Genomic DNA, 18,605 nt, shown 5'->3' on the forward strand with positions numbered 1-18,605 from the left:
GCAGCTCTGGCAGGAGAAACAGAGCTAAAGTGAGCACGAGCTGCGTCTTCCCCAGGGTGTGCTGGCAGCTACTGCGCTGGGAGGAGGTGGGGCTGGAGCCCAGCCAGGTGCAAGCGGCCGTCTCCTCTGCTCAGGGGCCATCACTGCCCTCCTGGGGGTGGGAGCTGCGTTTCTCTTGGGTATGACAGCACTCTGCCTTGGTCTGGGGCGTGGCCAGCGCCTGAGGGTCTAGGGCTGCATTTCTGTGCGGGTTTCACTTTTCCCCCCACGTATGCACCTTGTTAGAGGCTGGATGGGACTGGGGCGGGAGGGGGCTGTGCCACAGCTCTAAGCTGACCCCACCCCCCCAGTAGCATTATTTTGGATAGCAAAAAAAAAGTGGAAAATAACTCAAATGTCCACAGCAGAATGTTTCAATGAATTGTGGCATAGTCACACAGTGGAATAAACTAACACCGACTACACGTGACAACACGGACGAATCTTACCAATAAAGCAACAGAGAAAGAAGCCAGACTCAAGAAAACATAGTGTAAAAAAAAGAAAAAGGAAAACATGTTGTATTATTCATTTTATATAAAGTAGAAAACCAGGCAAAGCTAACACGTGGTAACAGAAGTCAGATGACTAGTTCCCTTGGGAGGGGTGGGTATCGCCTGGAACGGGCATCAGAGGGCTTCTGGTGATGGACAGGGAGGCCTGGCGGGCTGCAAAGAGTCGGACGCGACTGAGCGACTGAACCGAAGGATGCTGGTTACATGGATGGATTCACTTTATGAACATGCGTGGAGCTGTACAGTTCTGATTGATGCACCTGATTTATTCCTCAATAGAGTTTACAAATAAAAAACCTCAGGTCTTTTATCTGCCTTGTTTTTTCAGAGGTGATAAAACATCTCTTCAATACAAGGACATGTTAATATGGACACAAGAAACACAGTTTTCCTCAGTTTTAAAAAACGGCTCATCACCAAGGCTTGGGTAGTCTACTTTGATTAAAGATGTCAAAGGTTCTTCCTTAGACTGATGAACAGAGGGTCCCTATCAGGGGAGTGGACTATACCTTGCAGCTACCACACCTTTAAAATGTTATTTAATCCTTCTTCAGTAATAGATTTGATAAATGACCTGAAGCTTCTCTCTTTACCATTTTTGGAAGTTCAATATGATTAAACATATATACTTATGAAATGGGAAGGCTTTTAGGATTCCTTGCATAACCTAGTAAAATACTAACTACGATGAGTAACTTTATGCATCAGCTTGACTGGCCAACAGGTGCCCAGATGAAGCACCATTTCTGGGTGTGTTTGTGAGGGTGTTTCTGGATGAGACTGGCATTTGAATCTGTGGACTCAGTAAACTGGACTTCCCTCCCCAATATGGGTGGGCTTCACCCAATCCATTGAGAATGGAATAAAAGATGGAGGAAAGAATTCATCCCTTTTTTCCCTGCCCCATTGCATAAGCTGGGTCCTACCTTCCTTCTCTGGCCCTCAGACCGAGATTTACACCATCACCTACCCTATTCTCAGGACTTCGAACTTGGACTGAATTACAACACAACTTTTCCTGGGTCTCCAGCCTGCAGACAGTACCATCCTAGGACTTCTCAGCCTCCAGAATGGACGGTGTGAGCCAATTCCTCCCAATAAACCTCACCAGGTAAGTACCTAGAGATGGAGCTCTCTCCTGCTGGTTCCGTTTCTCTCAAGAACCCTGACTGATAAACCAAATGTCACCAGGAAGACATACCTCCACACCCAATGAATACAGTGGCAAAGGAAAGCAACGTGTCACGACACTATCCTCAGAAGCCAGGGGCCCTAACTGGCCTGCCCACTACTGGTGGAACAAAACAGTCTATCAACTGTGAACATGCCAGAACCATAATCACGGTCATTCATTTCTGCCACAAACCATTCATGTCTGGAGGCTGAAGGGCAAATTCTTCTTGAGTGTGTTCCAGCTACTGAGAAATGCTTTGCACACCTGATCACTGTGTTTGACCGTTCTTCCCCTGTTACACGGGTAGAATAAAGTATTATACTTAAGAATCTGAAAATGGATCAAATATTGTATGTTGAATATTCAGTTCAGTTGCTCAGTTATGTCCGACTCTTTGCGACCCCATGAATCGCAGCATGCCAGGCCTCCCTGTCCATCACCAGCTCCCGGAGTTCACTCAGACTCACGTCCATTGAGTCGGTGATGCCATCCAGCCATCTCATCCTCGGTCATCCCCTTCTCCTCCTGCCCCCAATCCCTCCAAGCATCAGGGTCTTTTCCAATGAGTCAACTCTTCGCATGAGGTGGCCAAAGTCCTGGAGTTTCAGCTTAGGAACTACTATTAATTTCATTAAGTGCACAGTGATATATATTATGGCCACATATAATATTTACTAACATATATTATGACCATTTCTCAATAGGGACTCTTAAAATTATTAGGAGCTATATGGAGATAGCTAACTTACACTGAAATACATCAGTAAATATTATATGTGAAACTAATGTGACAAAAACTTATTTAAATTAGGTGGTGGTTATGTGGGTACTTACTACTCTATTTTCTGTATATTTGTAAATTTTAATGAAATGGTTTAAATGTCATTAGGTATCATGAATAGTCAACAAATACATTGCTGATGATAAAAAACACAAATTTAAAACAAGATACAATTTTTCAACGAGTTGTCTGAAAGGCTTTTCATTGTTGCTGCTCAGTTTTTTTTTTAACAATCTGAGTTGATGTCACAATGTGGAAAAATGTAAACTTCCATACTCCCAACAAAAATGTGTATTGATGCAACCTTGAGAGGCAGTCTGCCAAGAATCAAAAGCCTTGAAATGTTGTAAATCCACTCTTCAACAATTCCACTTCTATAAATTTATCTAAGAAAATGCTAGCTATATGCAAAAATGTAGTTTCAGGGCTATTCATTTCAGTGTTGTTATGATAGCGAAGCAGAGAAGACAACTAAACATCCAATAATAGAGAGTGGCTAGATAAATTATGGTAAAACAGCCATATACAAGAGTATCATAGCAATAAAAAAAGCAGAAATGCTTTCAACTATAGGAAAAGGTATTCATAATGTATTAGGTGAGGGAAAAAATGAATACCAAATAGTATTTTTCCTCCTGTTAAGGAAAAAAAATTATACTCATACACAGAGGCAGAGAGACATATGCATATATAAATAGATTTAAATAGATACATGTATATATACAGATAGACTTAAATATATATGGATCACAAGTTTCAGTTCTTTATACACATCTTTAATTTTCAAAAAATACAAACTGTTGTGCCATAAGCAAAAAAGGTTTTCAAAGTGGAAATTATTTTTCCAATTTTCCCTACAAAATCTTCTAAAAATATATATTATGCTTTTGTTGATGAATTATAATTATAAAATTCCAAATGCTATTCACTATATATTACTATCCCAATTTATAATATGACCTGCTTCCCTTGTCTGGTCTTCCCGTCTTCCACATCTTACACTACAGTAAGGCATTTAGTTGCGTCCAGCTCTATACTTCTAAACAGTAACTATCACCTCCTTCACTCTCACTTGAGCTAATGGTTGTCTCCTCAATTTCTGCATTCTTAATACTGGTACTTCCATGCCCCCAAGCTATATGTCCGGTGGTCATATTTACTCCCTGTTCACGATCAATCAATCCACCCTGAATATTCATTAGAAGGACTGATGCTGAAGCTCCAATACTTTGGCCACCTGATGTGAAGAGCCGACTTCATTAGAAAAGACCCTGATGCTGGGAAATGTTGAAGGCAGAGAAGAGAAGGGGACAACAGAGGACGAGATGGTTGGATGGCATCACTGACTCGATGGACATGAGTTTGAGCAAACTCCAGGAGATGGTGAAGGACAGGGAAGCCTGGCGTGCTGCAGTCCCTGGCGTCACAGAGTCAGACACAACTGAGTGACTGAACAGCAACAACATGATCATCCATCACACAAGATCAGGCATTTTCAATCAAACGGTCCTGCAAAATGTGTTAGCTTGCTCATTCTCCATTCTTCCTGCTACCACAACCCTAAGTTGTTGGGTTATTAGGGTTGCACACCGGGATTACGCCCGCAACTGCCTAACCCATGGCCTTCCTGCACCAATCCAATCTCAGGCCCATCCTCCAAGTCACTGGAGAACTCAGAAAACCTTCAATGGCTTCCTATTGTTTAGCAGAAATGCCAGACTCCCAATTATCTTTCTAATTTTGTCACCCACAACCTGTAAAACTTGGCAGACTCCTTCGCGCAGGGCTGAATTAAGTAAACATTTGAAGAATGAGCAAAAATCCTTCCATCTGGGGGAGGTTTGCTCCCAATGTGGTCCCTGTTCCCAGAAGCCTCCGCTGCCCCCTGGGTGCCTCCCCTCCACCCCGCCACCCGCCCTGGCTCCCACGCATCCGCGGGGCTCCTCAAGTTCCCACTCCAAGGAGCCTTCTCTGACCTCTTCCCACCACAGGGACTGTTCCCTCCTCCCATTTCCTGTGGCGTCTGCTTTAACCACACAAGTGACCCTTGACTGTGCTGACTCAGATACTTTTTTTTTTTTTACCTTCTGCGTGCCTATGAATTTTGTCTCCTGTATAAAACCTGAACATCTCTAAATAAGACATGGATGTTGCTTATACCTTTTTACACATCTCACTCACTGCAGAGTTCCATGGCATTTCATTCAAACTGTAAGCACTCAAATACACACCTGTTTATTAACATGAAACAGCACAGAAAGTGTCAGGCAGAGAAAAAAACTTAGGTTCCCAACACTTAGGCTGGAAACAAAGCTGACTACACCTAGACTTCTACATCCAGACAAAACATTAACCACCACATGTCACTAAAACAGCCTGCATAAAAAAATTCAAACGCCTTAGGCTGGAGATGTTTTATGCCAAGTTCCACTCTGCCCACCATTCTAGTACCATCTCCCAAGCTTCTCTGAGCCAGGCCACCTCCACGCCTGGAGTTCTTTGCTTTTGCTTGCACTATATTTCCTTTGTCTTTCTTTGCTCCACAATCCTCCACCACCATCTCCATCTGATAAACAGCAGCTCAAAGATCACCACTGCCCAGCAATTGTAATGACCCTCTCTAGGAAGATGTAATTAGCCCCACATCATCTTCTTGCTAACTAATACTATACAATGCATATCAACCATGTTATGTACTATATAATGTATATCAATCATATTGTGGATTTTTTTTTTAAACACTCAAACACACACAGTGAGATAGTTAAGGGCAGGAGCCATAATTAATTCATCTTTATAACCCCAACATCTGACAGTAAGCAACTTCAGAAAAAGAACTGATTTTAACTCTTTTCAAACAAACAAGGACCCCTCTTTCCTCACCTATTCCGGTTCCACTAGGTCTCTCTGCTCGCCACAGCTCTCAGCTACCCCATTACCAGCACATCTGGTCTCAAAGGAACAATGACGCTTCACTCCACCTCCCCGAAGCTATAGGAGAATCACCTAACTAGTGTAACAGAGAGGCTGGGATATTTATAAAGAAGAAAAGTCAGGAACAATGTCAGAAAAAAAATCACCAAATAGGTTTACAGAGTGCTTGCTGCTGATCCATTCTTAGAACTACACCTAGACTTCTACATCCAGACAAAACATTAACCACCACATGTCACTAAAACAGCCTGCATAAAAAAATTCAAACGCCTTAGGCCGGAGATGTTTTATGCCAAGTTCCACTCTGCCCATGGTCGTGACTCTGCCGACTCAATTTTATGAGCTTCGTCCATCTCTCTAGGCGCTTTAGCAGCCGCCTCGCAGGCTCTTCTGCAAGTGGTCTTCCAGAATTACATCATTAGAGTTTTACAACAAAAACCTTATAAATACACAGCCTAAAAACATCTATGGCTCCCTCATATACAACAAGTCCAGGTGTATAGCAAAGTGATTCAGTTATTCATTGTCAATCACCTATGCATGCTAAGTCCGACTCTTTGTGACCCCCATGGACTGTAGCTTTCTAACTCCTCTGTCCAAGGGATTCTCCAGGCACAAATACTGGAGTGGGTAGCCAGATCTTCCTCATCCAGGGATTGAACCTGCATCTTCTGCATTGCAAGATTTTTTACAGCTGAGCCACCAGGGAAGCCCCTCAATCAACTATACGCTAATACAAAGTAAAAATTTTTTAAATAAATAAATAAATGAACCACAATTTACTTAAGCAAAAAAAAAAAAAAAGAAAGCCCAGGCTCACTGGAGACGTGCCTGGCACAGCCCCCAAAGGCGCCTCGCTCCCTATTCTTCCCCCACAGCACTGTCTGCGGTAGAGAGTAAACAAGAGATCCTCAGCGTGCTGAGCCAAGGTGGATTTGCGTTGGTACCACACTACCCAAGCCTGATGAGATCACCCGAACCTCTGCCAGATCCACAATCCCTTCTAGAAACTGCTGATCACTTCTTTTCTTCAGAGACCGTTCCCCCCACATCATCCCATTGGACTCTAAGTCATCTGGAATTCTCACTCAAAAGCCACGTAGTCCCAGCCACACCGAGCGAGGACAGCACTTCCTTTCTGGTCCCAAAGATTCCACCCCAGCCTTCAGGCCCACTGACATAGAAGCCCCATAGGCCACTCTCCAGAACTCTGCAGAGACTCCTGCCCTCCCCTGGGTTTCCCTGGCCAATCCCACTTGTCTCCAGTAAAACTCCCCTGTGACTACGATGCAGCCACTAGAAAAGATACCTCCTTCCACTGGAAGGCTCTTAACCCAGCCTCATCCGCTACCACATGGCCTCAAACTGCGGTCTCAGCTTCTACCTGGAGCCTTTCCACTGAATCACATCAAGAAGACCAATAAGGATCCAAGAAGCACCATCTACTGAGACCCTCTAAGTTGTTCCCATTTCCCGATGTCCACAGCTACTGTTGGCTTAGGAAACAGAGGTCACAGATTCTGAGTTCCAAGAATGGTCGTGACTCTGCCGACTCAATTTTATGAGCTTCGTCCATCTCTCTAGGCACTTTAGCAGCCACCTCGCAGGCTCTTCTGCAAGTGGTCTTCCAGAATTACATCATTAGAGTTTTACAACAAAAACCTTATAAATACACAGCCTAAAAACATCTATGGCTCCCTCATATACACCTCAGCCCCATCATGGGGGGCCCAACGTGTGCAGCAGCAGACACCAGGTGAGAAACAAATGCGTTTCTGTTTTCTGGACTTTCATTACCCAAAATCCTTTTCCACCTTAGAGTCTCTAGGCCATATTTCCCTTTTCTGGGCAAAACACAAGCTTTATAAAGAACTCTGCCTTCTAATATATAACCCAGTCTACTTTACAAATTGATTCTTTTTTCCCCCTATTTTTTACCTATTTTCTCTTGGAGTCTTTGTGTCTATGAATGACTTAATTTCAAGCATTTACTGAATCAATATTTAATGTGTATCAGGTGCATGCATGTCTAATACACAGCATTTTCAGGTACATGTTTTTCATGGACTCTTTACAACTTTTTATAACATTATGTAAATGTTCAAATGTACACAAAGTAGAGTGAACAGTATAGTAAATCCAATATTCCATTTTCCAACTGCAAAAAATTATCATACTGCCTATTTTTCCTATACCACCAAAACTGGGTTATTTAAAAGCAAATCTCAGATATCATAATCTCACCTGTAAATACTTCAGTGTACCTCTCTAAAAAACTCTTTATAAGTTTCCATATTCAGACTACTATTACCTAGCCTAAAAATTAATTAATAATTACTTAATATCAAATAATCCTATCAGTATTCAAATTCCCTGATTCCTCAATTTTTAACAGTAACACATTTTGATACAGAAAGTGACGCTAGCAGAATTAATAACTTCCTGAGCCATATATACACAGCAGCAGAACAAGTTTCTCACTTGAAGCCTTGGGTTCTCTTTAAATACAGCACACCTACCTTCTGACCATGTTTAGAAAAGGCCTACATATGTACTTTTTAAAATTATCTTTACAAAAATGGCCTTTCTTCTTTTGAGTACTTTTATTGCCAGTTAGATAACCTCAAAAGTGGTTCAGTATCTGGGACCTGAGGCAGACTTTATTATTAGAGTATTAGTCACTCAGTGCTCAATATCACAAAGTAAGTGAAAATATAAGAAACGAAGGAAATAAACTTGTATAGTGTGATGTAGTATCTATTGTTACTCGTACTGAGGCCGCCTCAAGGGCATCACAGCTGAAGTTAAATGATATGATGATGGTAACATCAGCAATGTTCTGCTCAGGAGAGACCAGGGTTGTCCATTCTGAATGAATGAAAGATGAAGAAAGGTGTTTACAAAGAGCTTTAAACTTAGGACGGAAAGCTTTAGTATCTTCTGCTGCACAGGACGATCTTGGAAAGGTCAATGGGTTGTGAGACTAAACTCAACAACTCCTTTTCGGTACTGAACATCATGTGAGGCAACAAAGTAAAATGTAAACCATGCAGCCATCACAGACAGTAGCCTACAAGTATGTGATACATTTTAAAAGGCAGATACAAAATCGATCTCTTTTACAAGTCTTAAGTAAAGGTACTTCTGGGGATGTTATTAACAACGAAATAGAGAGCTGCTTGAAAATAATCTTTAAAAATTGTACAACACAAATAAGAAACAAAACAGATTCCTTTATACTGACCTTCAAAAATATTGTTTTAAGTTCAGCTGGATCTGCTCTCTTGGTTAAAGCCACCTATAAATAAACATAAAAATGTTTATATTATTAGAACAAAGCTGAGAAATCAAGCTCGCAGACTGAAAGAAAATAAACTCCAGGTTAGAAATCAGTGAATTTAATTTCTGCACTTAAAGCACTAAATTTACCCAGTGCTTAAACTACTCTCTGGATTTTAAATTAGACTTCTTACGAGGCTTCTAAAATGATAACATTCCATACAAGAAACAAAAGCTCCTAATATGCAGTGTTTAATATACATCATTTTTTTCCAAAACGAATAAGAAAAAAAGAAAAGTTAAAACAGACTTGCAACCACCTGGCATTTTAAACTGTAATCCAGAGTGACCCAAACCCTTTCACAGGGGAATATTAAATATTAAAGTACAACTTGTTAAGTATGCAAGAAAACGTAGTTTTTAGAGAGGTTAGTGAGCAAAGCAAATAATATTCAGAGACTGAAGGCAATTAATTCCCATGGCTCCACAATGGACAGGCATGAACACCCAGCAATCTGGTCATGTCCAGCAGTATCCTCCTCTCCCCAACTTTATAAAAAAATCCAGAAGTCTCCAATTGTACAGCATTGGGAAATACAACCATTGTTTTCTAATAACTTTAAATAGAATATAATCCATAAAAATATTGAACAATGTTGCACACCTGAAACTAATACTGTAAATCAACTGTATTTCAATGAAAAAAAGAGAAAGAAACCATAAGTCTCCAAATGTTTGATTATTATTTACCACGTTCTGGAATACAAGGGGCTATGGTTACCTTTCAAGAGCAAAGTTTGACAGATTAGCTCAGAATAGGTGTTGTGCTTAATTCTCCAGCCCACAAAGTCCAAAAACATCACTGGGGAAAGAGAAGACAAACTTGAACATGGCTGCCCCAGGCCAACACAAAAGAGTCCTTATGTGGAACCAAACAGTGGGCTTATTCAGCGTCCCATCACCCAATCCTGCTGGCAGAAACCGTCATGAGACTGAACTCTCCCCAAGCACAGCATCACCCCATGATACAGCCAAGGAGGGGTTCCTGGAACCACCCCAATACTGGAGCCATGTCGCCATCCATGGGGAGATTTATGCAAATTGTTCTAAATCCCTTCGGTGTGTTTGCAAAGGCTCTCCTGGGATCTTTGGACAATGGGTTCTCTGTCTTGAAATATGTAACTGCCTGAGCTCCTTGGCCCGCCACTGTCAGGAATAATTTTATTAACTAATTGTTGGAATAGGAGAGGTAGTTTTCCTGAAACCAGTTAGTTGGACACCTTGTTTCCCAAACCAAGACTGATAACTCCTAACTTCTGCTGAGTACTTGTAACCACCAATGCTATTTTTATCCATAAGAATTTGTCATCTTTTTAAAATCCTCAATCACTGAGTGTTCTCTGCTATTCAATTAAAGAGAAAAAAAAAAATATAAAAGTCGACTGCAAAGCCAACTGAAGACAGATGATAGTGCTGCTGAGAGTCTCACAAGATCCCCTCCATGTGGGCCTATATTCTGAGAAAGGCGGGAAGGATAAACACTACTGGAGATGGGACAGCATGAGAAGTTTCCATCTTCTTCTTCTTCAAGAAAAGACACTCCCACCAAGTTCTACATCTCAAGACCATAAGCAACATTTTTTTAAAAGGCATATGGTGACCCTCAGCACTTAACTGGGTTTCCTTTTAAAAGCAAAGGTAAGTTTCCACAAAGTGAACTATTCTTCCTCCATCTGAGTAACACATCCTTTAAAATCAAATTAATTCACTCTGCCACACACACTTCATAAAGCCTTCCCTGGGCAATGCTATTTCAGAGTGAACGCCCCCCGCCCTGACTCCCACAGCATTCTTCTCCTTACTGATTCCAGAATGCAGTCATTGCTCACCGCCAGGACTATACCTCTGTGAGAGAAAGAAAGCTTTCAGCCTGTACCTCTCCCAGGGCAGAGGGCATGCAAGAAACCTATCCATATGGCGGCCCAAAGCATCTAAGCCATGTCACCTAATGTGTACAGCACACTGACAAGTTTTCAGAGCAGGACTATGACGTCACTGGATCCTCATGGCAGACCTGAGACTCAGACAGAGCATATTATTGCTCTCATTTGACAAAAGGGGAAACCAAGACTCAGAAAGGGTCACTTATTTCCCCGAAAGTCAGATTTAGCAACAATTTTTGCTGACATTTCTGAGTGTTTTCTGATCGGAGGTCAAGTTCCAAAGCTTCCATCCCCTTACTGCGCTGGTCTTCTCACTGAGTCACATCGTAGGCAGCTTTAAATTGACCGTAGCTTATGTTACCCCTAATATAAAATAGCACATGCCTAAAAACCAAGACTCTCCCAGTTTCTCCTAGTACCACCAGTTTGTAGTGTCCATCCAGTGCTATGATTAAGAACATGTTCCAGTATCAGACTGCCCTTGACTGTGGGGCGCAAACCTGAGCTCTCAACTCACTAGCTGTGTGACCCTCCCGTTTTAAGCCAACTCAGAACACCTGTTCAGGCAAGCTCACGTTGCATCATCTGACAAGCCTTAGTTCATTAGGCTTTAGAAGATTCTCAAACTTTAGGTTTATCTCCAAAGGCTAATTTTCATTGTTTTATATACAAGTATATATTTCTCAAATACGAATAGCATGTAAATATATACAGCTGTTGGGAGAAGGAAATGGCAACCCGCTCCAGTGTTCTTGCCTGGAGAATCCCAGGGATGGGGGAGCCTGGTGGGCTGCCGTCTATGGGGTCGCACAGAGTCGGACACGACTGAAGTGACTTAGCAGCAACAGCATTTACAGCTATTATTCTTAGTACCTAGTTGCCTGATTTGCTTTATCATTACTATTCTGAATTTGCATTTATAAGAATAGATGCCACCATTAAAACAAAGTTTTTACATCAAAAGTTTTAAATAAAGTAATTTTCAAACATTGCTAGGGAGTAAATCACCAAGAAGAAAAAGGATTCTTGACAGATGACTATGAAATATCAGCATTTGCTACTTAATAATTTTATACACAACCACATAACATTCACACCAAGTGGAGGTTAAGGAAGAGAGCAGGTCAGGGGGTGGTTAAAAATGGAGACTATGCATTTTCTTTTTTCCCATAAACTGGGAGACCTTTATCTTTGTTAATGACAGTATAGAAATTTCAGGTCAATTCCCCCAAGGTATGTTCCATAAAGTATGTTCCGCAAAATCTGAGGATCATTGAATATGTTAACATTTTTGACAAGACAAACATTATAAATAACAGTTTAAATAGGTTATCAATAGCATTTGCAAAACACATATACTGGCTAGGTACATTCCAAATACACACACAAAAAAAAACAGCCAACAATAATATAGCTTGAAGGACTGGTTTTAAAAAGCGGGCAGTGGGACGCATGGCAAGGAAACCCAGAAAGATACTTTTGAGGACAAATAAATTCATTTTCGTTTTAATATGAGTTACAGCAGCCAAACAGAGGAAGACACTGGAAAAGATTTTTCTACGTGTAGGAGTATTATTTAAACTGGCTTTCTTACACTGGAATCAAGACTCAGTTGAGGGCTCATTGCAAGTGCAGAGGTACAGAACTGTGCACTTAAAATAGTTTCTAAGTCTAACCAGGGGTGTTGAGAGGGAACAAACTTAACCTACAAAAAAATCAGGGATATTAATTTGAAGAAGAAAACATGCAGAAAAGCTCTCTTCTTACACTGGGAAGCGCGAGCCACGTAAGACCATGATCTCGTAGACACCTTACTCCTCGTGTCCCCTGCTCCAGTAAAGGTCAGAAACTAAGCAGGAGCTCTGAACATGTTCTTAAAGAAGAACATCCAGGTGAGTAGAAATTAAATTTTACAAGGAAAACAGGCAGCTCTTGTTAGGCCAATGCAAATTCTCACACTCTGCCCCAAATCTACCAAATCAGAAACTCTGGGGGCAGGATCAAGCAATCTATGGTTTAACAAGTCCTCCAGGTGATTTCGGTGAAGGCAATGGCACCCCACTCCAGTACTCTTGCCTGGAAAATCCCATGGACAGGAGCCTGGTGGGCTGCAGTCCACGGGGTCACTAAGAGTTGGACACGACTGAGCGACTTCAATTTCACTTTTCACTTTCATGCATTGGAGAAAGAAATGGCAACCCACGCCAGTATTCTTGCCTGGAGAATCCCAGGGATGGGGGAGCCTGGCCGGCTGCCGTCTATGGGGTTGCACAGAGTCGGACACGACTGAAGCGACTTAGCAGCAGCAGCCAGGTGATTCTGATGCCTGTAGGCTCAGAGGGTAAAGCGTCTGCCTGCAATGCAGGAGACCTGGGTTCGACCCTTGGGTCAGGAAAATCCCCTGGAGAAGGAAATGGCAACGCACTCCAGTACTCTTGCCTGGAAAATCCCATGGACAGAGAAGCCCGGTAGACTACAGTCCATGGGATCGTAAAGAGTTGGACACAACTGAGCAACTTCACTTCAAAGTGTGAGAACCACAGTTGTAGTTAACGTAAAATCCTGTCTGACTGGGCTTGAGATCCACTGCCCTGGCTGCATGTTTGCATTGCCTCAGGGCTTCAGGGTTTCATCAATCCGCAGGCTGATCAAATTAGATGGCAAAGTCCAACTGAATTAGAATCTCTGGAATGAGTACCTTTAAAGCTTCACCACGAGATGGTGATGGACCAGGCTGAGAACCACTGGGTTAGAACCCAGGACGCCAGACCTTATTCAGCTTGCTGTCTCACTCAGCAAAAGTTCTTCCATCACCCTACCAAACCTGAAAGGTCTGAAAGGCAAGACAAGCTCAGACTTACACTGAAAATTCTACTGTCATGAAGTAATTGTTTACTTTAGATATGAAGTGAAAACAGAGAGGCAGCTCATCGAAAGCTACTCTGTGTGTGTAAGCACATGCATGCTTGTCTGCGTGCATTCACAAGCAGAAAACGGAGAGGTGGGAGAAACCTCGTAGTGGGTGGTCCTGAATCTCATGGAAAGCACTACTGGGTGCGACCTAATAACTCAAGCTGGGGCTACCCTTTCTTCCCACGTATCTTCCTATACTGCAGAGACTGGAAGGTTAAACTACATTTCCCAGAATCCCTTGCAGCTATGTGGCCTAGGTGCCGTCAATCAGACGAAGCTAAGTAAGGTGTGGGAGACAAAGTTTTGGAAAGTGAAGATTTGGAAGGTAGGGGCCATGCCTTTGCTGTTTCTGCCAGCAAGCATCATCCTTGGAATTGGCTGATCTTCCTGTGGCACATGGAAGTGTCTAGTTTTCCTCCTGCCATGTCAGCGGCAGTATGGTTCTGAAACACTCCCGGTTTGGTGGGTAGCTTCATGACTGCACAAAAGGCAAATGCTCCCCTGGTGGCCTGCTCTGCAGTGAGGCTCTGCAAGTCACTCCTAAGAGCTCAACCTGAAGTTTGTTTCTTCACCTTTCCAACAAATTCCATAAGCCATTTAACACTTGGTAATAAATTTCCCTCTGCTTAAACCAGCTAGAGTGGATTCTGTTCTCTGCAAGTGAACCGTGACTGATACAATCAGAAGCTGTAAAAGAAAGTTTGAAATTCCCCAAAACCACAGTCACCATTCACTCAAGAGGGATAAAAATGAAGTATCTCATCATGTTTAAGAAAAAGAAGTTTTCATCGACTTCACTGAATCACTGATTCCTCATCCTACAGTTCCCCTATGGTCTAATAAATGAAGAGTAGCAACTATAAAAAGTTACTGAAATTAATATACAAACAAGATATCATGTTAAGCAGTATTCAAACCACAACCTTTCTGTGTAGTCAACCCTCAAATGTTCAAGTCACTCAACAGTTGACTTATAAAGCAGCAGACACCACAAATGTTAACCCACTGGGTAACTACGCAAGTGGGTTATTTCAGGGATGTGGAAATATTTTATCAGAAGGATTCAGTAGTTTACGAAATGGGTTGTAGACAAACATTAGACAATGATAAAGCCATCAACATTAAGTTTCTGTATGAAGAAGCAGAGTACAGCAATTAAGAAATGAATGGCAGTGTTTTAGCTGTGGGTGCTGCTATGCCAAAATAACTTTAAACACTCTAATTTTAGATTTTATTATTATTAAGCTAAAGCTAACATTCCAGTAAAAGTTCCCAAGACTAAAAATTTGACAAGAGACAGTATAAGTCTCCTCTGAAATAGACATTCGTCTCTTTATATTTTCAACTCCTTATGGAGAAAGCATTGCTTGCTCATCGTGTCATAAGCAAACATCACCAAGTGTGGGGTTTCAGTATGTTGCTAACTTGGTGATCTTGGACAAGTCAGTTCGCATCTCCAAGTTTTAGTTTCCTCATCTATAAAAAGGGCAAAATGCTTTGCAGCCGATTAATTTGACTATGTTCTTTTCCCCAGAGTGGCCCCGTGTGCAGTGGCTGCAAATAGTAGCCTCCTCAGCAGTGTACACAGCCTGTCGCCTGCAGAGGCTGCCCTAAGGGGCCTTGGAGAAAACCCTTTCCAGTGCACACTCACAGCTGGCATGCTGTCCCCAGTTTAGGCTCCAGACATGTATGCCTGCTTTCTTTGGAAAGCCCCAGGGCAGTGGCCAGGGTCCACACTGGCCAAGTCTTAATGTCCATCTGCACCAAGGTGCAGAACAAGGAGCCTGTGATTGGGGCCATCTGCAGGACCAAGTTCAAGTTCCCTGGCCACCAGAAGATCCACATCTCCAAGAAGTGGGGATTCACTCAATTTAATGCGGGTGAATGTGAAAACATGGTGGCAGAAAAGCAGCTCATCCTGGACAGCTTTGGGGCCAGATACATCCCGAACCGTGGCCCTCTGAACAAATGGTGAGCCTGCACGCACGACAGCATTGGCACTGTTCCCTCCTTACTCATGCCTACCAATAAATCCTACTTCCCTGTCCAAAAAAAAAATAGAGCAAAATGTCAAAATTTACTTATCTATTTCATAAAGTTATCTTAAGGATTAACTAGGATGAAGAAAAAGTGCTCTGTGAATTACAGAGTAATACATAATGCTGGTAGTGATTAACAGCTACTGTTAACAAATACAAGCCAAAAACACAGCTATCTATTTCTAATCCCAAATAAGAATGGAAGATGAGGAAATAGGTCCAACGTGTATTCAACTTAGAAATAAGCAACAAAAAATGAAAAGCTAAGGAGAAGATTTAAATTCTATTGGATGATCACTGTCTTGTTAGGAAGCCTGCAGAATCAATCAGCTTGAGGCTAAGGGGGCCACCAATGATGCTTCAAACTATCCCAGGATCTGAGGTGAGAAACCCACAACAAAAGCAGGTTGCCTAGGCTGACTGTTAGGTCAGCTGAAACGGCAGCTTCACACACAAGCTGTTCTGTGTGTGTTTGTGTATGTTCAGTCATGTCAGACTCGCTGTGACCCCATGGACTATAGCTTTCTGGGCCCCTCTATCCATGGGATTTTCCAGGCAAGAATACTGGATGGGTAGCCATTTCCTCCTCCAGAGGGTGTTCCTGATCCAGGAATCGAACCCATGTCTCCTGCACTGACAGGCTGATTCTTTACCCCTCGAGCTGCCTGCCCTCTTCCACATCAAACCCACACTGAGTGTCCACTCGGCAAAGCCAGATCACATGTTTGTGCCCTGGCTGCAGGGAAAGATGAGAACCAAGTTCTGACTCATGTTCTGGCAGGCAGACCTCGTAATGTGGGGATTTCCTCCAAAATAGGAAAGGTAATCAAAAGATGATGGGGAGATGTCTAGTTTCCAGTCCAGCATTCAAGGGGCTTAGAAATGGTCAGTCCATCATAAAAACAAGTAAAAAGCCTAAATGCTGAAAAATCAACTACTCCCAAACCACTGCCCCCCAAAATGGAGACAGAAAGGCAGAACCAGAAAATCACAACTTATCAGAGCTGAAACCTATCCTCTGAAACCTCTGCAGGAACCAGTGTTGACAGTGGGTAATTCTGAGCTGCAGAGGGACAACTGCTGGAGGCTCAGTGTGGACAAGAAAAGACCTGGCAAAACTCTAGGTGGACCTGGACATCATGGATTCTCCACACTTTTGTGAGTTTTACCTCCTGGAGCTCAACTTGGCTCTCAGTGACTACCAGAGAAAGACTACCTGGCACTTTCAGTAGGAGGGAAGGAAAAGGAACCAAGCTGAAATGCACAAGAGCACCCAGCTGTGCTTCAGAAGAAATCATTTCATAGGCACCTAACCTGCAGGAGTATTACCAGAGCCAGTTAACCAGAGGAAAGGCAATACCCAACGCCAGCCACCTTCAGCCATCCTCTCCCACCTGAGGGGGAAGAGGAACTGAGAAACACTTGTGAAGTACACTGTCCAGGGACGTGGGCTCTCTACTGAACTGGGACCTGGTCACAGGACTGCAGAACATTTCTTTTCCCTCTATACCCTACCCTCACAATACCAAAGGACCAGTTACCGCCATTCCTTTTATCCAGTACATCACGTCTGGATATCAAGCAAAAAAATCACAAAAAATACCAAAAGGCAAAACAGCACAATCTGAAAAGACAAGGTGAGCATTAAAACCAGATTCAAATATGGCAGGAATGTTGAGATTATCAGACTAGGAACTTAAAACAACTATGATTATTAACCTTCCCTGGTGGCTCAGACGGTAAAGCATCTGCCTGCAATGCAGGAGACCTGGGTTTGATTCCTGGGTCGGGAAGATCCCTTGGAGAAGGAAATGGCAATCCACTCCAGCACTCTTGCCTGGAAAATCCCATGGACGGAGGAGCCTGATAAGCTACACCCCATGGGGTCGCAGAGAGTTGGACACGACTGAACGACTTCACTTCATGATTATTAACATGTTAAGGGTTCTGATAGATAAGGTAGACAGCATGCAAGAGCAGAACAGTGATGTAAGTAGAAAAATGGAAATTCTAAGAAAGAAAGAATATTCTGATAATATGTCAATAGAAACCTCCAAAACTGGAAACCGAAGGGAAAAAAAAGACTGAAAACAAACAAACAAAAACAGAACTAAATATCCAAGTCCGTGGGACATCTACAAAAAAGTGTCATATACATGTAATGCGAATACCAGAGGAGAAGAGGGGACGAGAAGGAATATTTGAAGTAACAATGATGCAGAATTTCCACTCAATCGAAGTCAGACACCAAACCAGAGATACACAAAGATTAGAGGCCACCAAGGAGAATAACCAAAATCACCTTAAACATCAATGTACCAATTAATTGAAAGTCAGAGACTGTTACCATGCAGCAAAAAATAAGACCCAGCTATATGCCATCTACAAAAAAAAAGACACATATAGATTAACAGTAAACGAACCGAGAAAGACATACCATGAACACACTAATCAAAAGAGAGCAGAGTAGCTATATTACTTTCAGGCAGAGCCCGCTTTAAAGCAAGGAAAGTTAACAGGGATAAAGAGAGACAGTATATAATGACAGCAGGGTCAATTTTCCAAAAAGACATAACAATTCTAAATCTAACAGAATAGAAAGCCTAGAAATGAAAAAGAAAAGTGAAAGTGAAACTCGCTCAGTCGTGCCAGACTCTTTTGGACCCCATGGACTACACAGTCCACAGAATTCTCCAGGCCAGAATACTGGAGTGGGTAGCCTATCCCTTCTCTAGGGGATCTTCCAACCCAGAGATCAAACCCAGGTCTCCCACACTGCAGGAAGATTCTTTACCAGCTGAGCCACAAGGGAAGTCCGCCTAGAAGTAGACCTTCACAAATAAAGTCAACTAATCTTTACAAAGGATCAAAGATAGTCTCTTCAACAAGTGGTGCTGTACATCCACATGCATTCATGAAATTAAAAGACATTTGCTCCTTAGAAGAAAAGCTATGACAAGACTAGACAGAAGAGACATTACTTTGCTG

General features: G+C 42.4%; 1 protein-coding gene and 1 non-coding gene across 4 annotated transcripts in view; one reads left to right on the forward strand and one right to left on the reverse strand.

Annotated features, from left to right (window-relative positions):
• The window catches only part of SLC25A13 (solute carrier family 25 member 13), a 232,817-nt gene that overhangs the window by 189,004 nt on the left and 25,208 nt on the right, over positions 1–18,605 (reverse strand). For 2 of the 3 annotated variants that reach the window (XM_040260484.1, XM_040260483.1), the window contains exon 2: positions 8,688–8,741. In XM_040260484.1, coding sequence (XP_040116418.1) covers positions 8,688–8,741 — 54 coding nt within the window. Of the gene's footprint in view, positions 1–8,687; positions 8,742–12,432; positions 12,520–18,605 lie in introns of those variants that run through there. The other variant, XM_040260485.1, reaches the window with a different exon arrangement.
• LOC120878287 lies at positions 15,076–15,210 on the forward strand. Its single transcript, XR_005724496.1, has one exon. It is a non-coding gene; the product is annotated as a small nucleolar RNA SNORA70 (small nucleolar RNA).

The sequence above is a fragment of the Oryx dammah genome, unplaced genomic scaffold (assembly GCF_014754425.2).
Source record: "Oryx dammah isolate SB20612 unplaced genomic scaffold, SCBI_Odam_1.1 HiC_scaffold_18, whole genome shotgun sequence".
Lineage (NCBI taxonomy): Eukaryota > Metazoa > Chordata > Mammalia > Artiodactyla > Bovidae > Oryx > Oryx dammah.